The 4,752-nt window shown below is 66.4% G+C and overlaps 1 protein-coding gene across 1 annotated transcript in view; it reads left to right on the top strand.

The window, feature by feature from the left end:
* Nucleotides 1-1,094: 1,094 nt before the first annotated feature.
* SREBF1 (sterol regulatory element binding transcription factor 1) overlaps nt 1,095-4,752 on the top strand; it is an 8,371-nt gene continuing 4,713 nt past the window's right edge. The window contains exons 1-9 of the mRNA XM_014542803.1: nt 1,095-1,529; nt 1,870-2,042; nt 2,121-2,258; nt 2,352-2,573; nt 3,171-3,285; nt 3,509-3,720; nt 3,942-4,140; nt 4,267-4,445; nt 4,678-4,747. Coding sequence (XP_014398289.1) covers nt 1,097-1,529; nt 1,870-2,042; nt 2,121-2,258; nt 2,352-2,573; nt 3,171-3,285; nt 3,509-3,720; nt 3,942-4,140; nt 4,267-4,445; nt 4,678-4,747 — 1,741 coding nt within the window. The 5' untranslated portion in view covers nt 1,095-1,096. The remainder of the gene's footprint in view (nt 1,530-1,869; nt 2,043-2,120; nt 2,259-2,351; nt 2,574-3,170; nt 3,286-3,508; nt 3,721-3,941; nt 4,141-4,266; nt 4,446-4,677; nt 4,748-4,752) is intronic.

Below are 4,752 nucleotides of genomic sequence, written 5' to 3'. Positions count from 1 at the left end.
CCCGCCCAGGATGGTCTTTCTGTCGCGGCGGGAGCGCTGGGTGCCTCGCCCCAACCCCATCCTGGGTCCCGTCCGCTTTCCTTTGGGGCCTCAGTTTCCCCGTCTGTCAAGGAGGCGCAGTGAGGTCGGTGAGGGATGGGGGAGCCTGCAAGGGACAGTGTGTGACGACCCTCACAGCCTCGGGGCCCACAACGTGTGTCTATTTGGGGGGCTGAGCGGCACCCCATCTCGCTCTGTTGGAGGCCTTAGGGAGCCCCCGCAGTAACCTGGGCCTGGGCACCTGCCGGAGGAAGGAGCCAGGCAGCCTGAGGGCAGCTGTGCCGGCTGCCGGCTGCGAGGCCTGGGGTCCCCTCCCCTCCCTTCCCCTCCGGGTGTGGCCAAGGGATGAGACCACAGGCCAGGAGGGAGGCCCAGGCCCGGGCCCACCTCACCGCAGTGTGGACGGCCGGAGAGCTCAGGCTGAGGGTCTCAGGGGCTTTGGGGGCCCCAGGGTTGTGCTCTTGGGTCCTGCAGGGAACTTGGACCCAGTGGGTAGCTGCCCATAGTGGGTGAGAGGGCCCCGGGCGGACCCAGCCAGCCTGCTGCTCCCCAGCTGGGGGAGAGGGTGTCCCCTCTGTGCAGGAGGAGGCGTCAGGTCAGACACTGTTGCTGTCATGGAGGGAAACCAAGCCCAGACCAGGGTCCCAGCGTGCTCGGTGCGACAGGGGCTGGGCTTTGCCCGGAACATGCGGACACTCGCTGGGCACGTGGCCGGCAGCTGCCTCTGCTCCGAGCTGTCTGTCGGATGGAGGGAGGGGTGGTGAGGGCCGCTCTGCAGTCTGCAGCCTCGTGCCCAGGTCCCCGTTCTGTCTCAGCCGAGTGTGGGCTGAGTTAAGGGGCCTCGGGGCCCTGGCCGTGCGTCGCCCCGACTGCCCGTGGTGCAGCGACTTTCTGATAAGGGGAGGCACCACTACTGCTTCTGTCATGGGTGCCGGGGAGCGCGGCCCATGGGGTGCACTGCCTTCACATGGCAGCCGTGTGGATGGGCGCGCACAGGCGTGACGTTCTTCCCGCGCCAGCCCCGCTCCTGTCCTCACGTCTCTTCTCCTCCCCAGACATGCTCCAGCTCCTCAGCAACCAAGACGCGGACTTTCCAGGCCTGTTCGACCCGCCCTACGCTGGGGGCGGAGCGGCGGGCGCAGACCCCGCGCGTCCCGAAGCCCGCTCCCCGGACGGCTCCTCTCCACCACATGCCTCTATGGGCTCCCCGCTGGAAGGCTTTCTGGGGGGGCCCAAGGCCATCCCCCCACTGTTGTCCCCTCCCCAGCCTGTGCCCGCATTGAAGATGTACCCACCTGGGCCTGCCTTCTCCCCCGGGCCTGGGATCAAGGAGGAGCCAGTGCCACTGACCATCCTGCAGCCCCCCACCCCACAACCCCTGCCAGGGGCCCTCCCGCCCCAGAGCTTTCCGGCCTCAGCCCCACTGCAGCTCAACTCGAGCCCCAGCCCTGTGCCGGGCTATCCCAGCCCCGCGGGAGGCTTTTCCACAGGTGAGGGCGTGGGAGGGAGGGGAGCAGGGCGGGGGGCGGATGGCTGCGGTGTGGGTGTCGGTAGAGGATTCGCAGGGGGAGACGTGGGTGGTCTCAGCACTGGGTTCTGTTGGGTTAATAAGCTTTGCCTCTCACTCTGCTGGGCGGCACTTCAACGCCGCCTTCCAGACTCACCTGCCCCGCGGGCGAGCACCTTCACTCAGAGCCCAGCAGGGGCGCTGGGGAGGAAACAGGCCACAGAGTAATGACTCCTCCACGGTCACACAGTGACCGGCCCTGAGGCAGGGCTGAGAGTGGGTGAGAGCAGCTGGTCCCCACAGCCCAGACTTTATTTCTGCAGGGACCCCTCCAGGGATCACCCCACAGCCTCTGCCTGGCTCGCCAGGTGGCCCGCCAGTCTCCTTGCACGCCCAGGTTCAGAGTGCAGCCCCCCAGCCACTGTTGACAGCCACAGCCCCCACCACAGTGGCCCCTGGAACAGCCACTGTGACCTCACAGATCCAGCAGGTCCCGGTAAGGGGTTTGGCCAGGCGTTGGGGGTGGCAGCTTCTGGCCCAGGCACAGTTGAGAGCGGGGGCCTCCCTGTCGCAGGTCCTGCTGCAGCCCCACTTCATCAAGGCCGACTCGCTGCTCCTGACGGCCGTGAAGGCAGACCTGGGAGCCCCTGCGAAGGCGGCGGGTGTTGGCTCCCTGGCTGCTGGCACGGCTGTGCAGACCGGGCCCTTGCAGGTGGGTGGCATGGGCAGGGCAGAAGGGTAGTGGGTCTACACACGCAGGCCCTCCCGGTAACCCCTGCCTGGCTACCCCTGCCTGGCTCCGCAGACCCTGGTGAGTGGCGGGGCCATCTTGGCGACAGTGCCGCTGGTCGTGGACGCTGACAAGCTGCCCATCAGTCGGCTGGTGGCCAGTGGGAAGGCCCTGGGTGCGGCCCAGAGCCGCGGCGAGAAGCGGACAGCCCACAATGCGATTGAGAAGCGCTACCGCTCCTCCATCAATGACAAGATCATCGAGCTCAAGGACCTGGTGGTGGGCGCTGAGGCGAAGGTGCCAGCACAGGCAGAGGGCGCTCGGGAGGGAGGCTGCTGGGGGAGGAGGAGGACTGGGCCTGACTGGGGCATCAGTCTGCTGGTCTGGCCACTTTATTTATTCAGCTAAACGTTGAGGGGGCTCCCTGTGCCCCGGGGCTATTCTAAGCACCAGGGATAAAGAGAACAGACACAAAACCCTCCTGTCGAGGAGCTGATGTCCTAGTTGGGATGACAATAAATGAGAGATGAGTGACGGGTAGACGGCCCCAATGGCTCACGTTACGCAGGGAGAGGACTGGGAGGTGCCAACGAGAATCAGGTCAGGAAAAGCCTCACCAAGTGTCAGGTGTAAGGCAGGGACTTGGGGGTGAGGGAGTGAGCCATGAAGGTGGCAATAATGCTGCTACCAGCGGTTAGTGAGGCACTGTTGTGGCATTTTACATACTAACCCTCATGCCCCTCCTGTGAGGTTGGGTGCACCTGGGGAGGAGCATTCCATGTAGCAGGAACAGCCAGTGCAAAGGCCCTGGGGCAGCTGTCCCACCAGCAGCCCCACCCCCTGCTCAGGTGCCCACCTGCCAGGCCTGACTGGCCACTGTGCTGTCTCCTGCAGCTGAATAAATCTGCTGTCCTGCGCAAGGCCATTGACTACATTCGCTTTCTACAGCAGAGCAACCAGAAACTCAAGCAGGAAAACTTGAGTCTGCGCGCTGCTGCGCATAAAAGCAGTGAGTCCTGGCCTCCCAGGGCCCCTCGCTCTGGCCCTGCCCCACCCCGTCTCGCCTTAAGCTCTGACCCTACAAGGACCCTAGGCCCTTAGCTTCTCTTTTCCCCTAAATTAGCCCTCAGAAGCTAGGCCAGCTCCCAGTTCCCTCCCCCAGGGCCCTAAGTTGATGTGGATGGGGCGGGGTCTCTACCTTAACCCCCACCCCGCTCCTCTCCTGCCTGTAGAACCTCTGAGGGACCTGGTGTCAGCCTGTGGCGGTGGAGGAGACGCCGACGTGCCCATGGAGGGCATAAAGCCTGAGGTGGACACGCTGAGCCCACCGCCGTCAGACGCAGGCTCGCCCTCCCGGAGCAGCCCGCTGTCCCTCGGCAGCAAGGGCGGCGGCGGCAGCAGCAGTGACTCGGAGCCCGACAGCCCCGTCTTTGAGGACAGCCAGGTGGGGCCTGCGGGGTGGCCCCTGCCTGGCTCCCAGCGATACCCTCTGACCCCAGGACTGGGTCAGAAGAAGCCCAACATGTCCCACCTCCCATTTTATAGAGAGAAAGCCTGAGGCCCGGGCACATGGGGTCCCCTAGTGAGGGTGGGAAGAGCGCTGTCCCTCCTGCCCCAGCCACGCTCCCCAGACCCTCCGCTGTCCTCACCCTGCCCGCCCCGCAGGCGAAGCCGGAGCCGCCACCCGCCCACAGCCGGGGCCTGCTGGACCGCTCCCGCCTGGCCCTGTGCGCACTCCTCTTCCTCTGTCTCTCCTGCAACCCTTTGGCCTCCCTGCTGGGCAGCTGGGCTCTCCCTGGCCCCTTGGATACCACCAGCACCCACCAGGGCTCTGGGCGCAGCGTGCTGGGCACTGAGGACAGAGGTAGGACAGGCTGGCATGGGTGTCTTCGGCAGTGGGGGGGGGACCCTGGGGATGCAGACTCTAGGCCTGTGGGCTTGGGCTCTGCATGCCTTGGGAGCTCTGCCCCCAGCCTCTGTCTGCCCGCAGAGGGCCCTGGCTGGGCGCCGCGGCTGCTGCCCCCACTGGTCTGGCTGACTAACGGGCTGCTGGCGCTGGGCTCCTTGGCGCTTCTCTTTGTCTATGGAGAGCCAGTCACGCGGCCCCACTCGGGCCCCGCCGTGCACTTCTGGAGGCACCGCAAGCAGGCGGACCTGGACCTGGCCAGGGTAAGGGCTGCCCGGAACGGGTGGGCACTGGCATCACCCACTCCTCCCTGCCCTCCGGGCGGGCCAGGAACCTAGCCTGTCCTCTCCGCTCTTGTCCGCTGCTCACTCTCCCCCTGACCCTCGGGGCCCAGCTCAGCGCTGCGGGGACCCCAGCTGGAGGGACCGTCAGAGCTGGAGGGATGTTGTGCTCAGGGCGCTCTGACCTGGCTTCACCGGGAAACCTTATTCCCAGGGGGACTGCGCCCAGGCCTCCCAGCAGCTGCAGCTGGCCCTCCGGGCACTGGGCCGGCCCCTGCCCACCTGCCCC

Source organism: Myotis brandtii, unplaced genomic scaffold (genome assembly GCF_000412655.1).
Source record: "Myotis brandtii unplaced genomic scaffold, ASM41265v1 scaffold314, whole genome shotgun sequence".
In the NCBI taxonomy this organism is placed as follows: Eukaryota; Metazoa; Chordata; class Mammalia; order Chiroptera; family Vespertilionidae; genus Myotis; species Myotis brandtii.
This window is presented reverse-complemented; position numbering and strand designations above follow the sequence as displayed.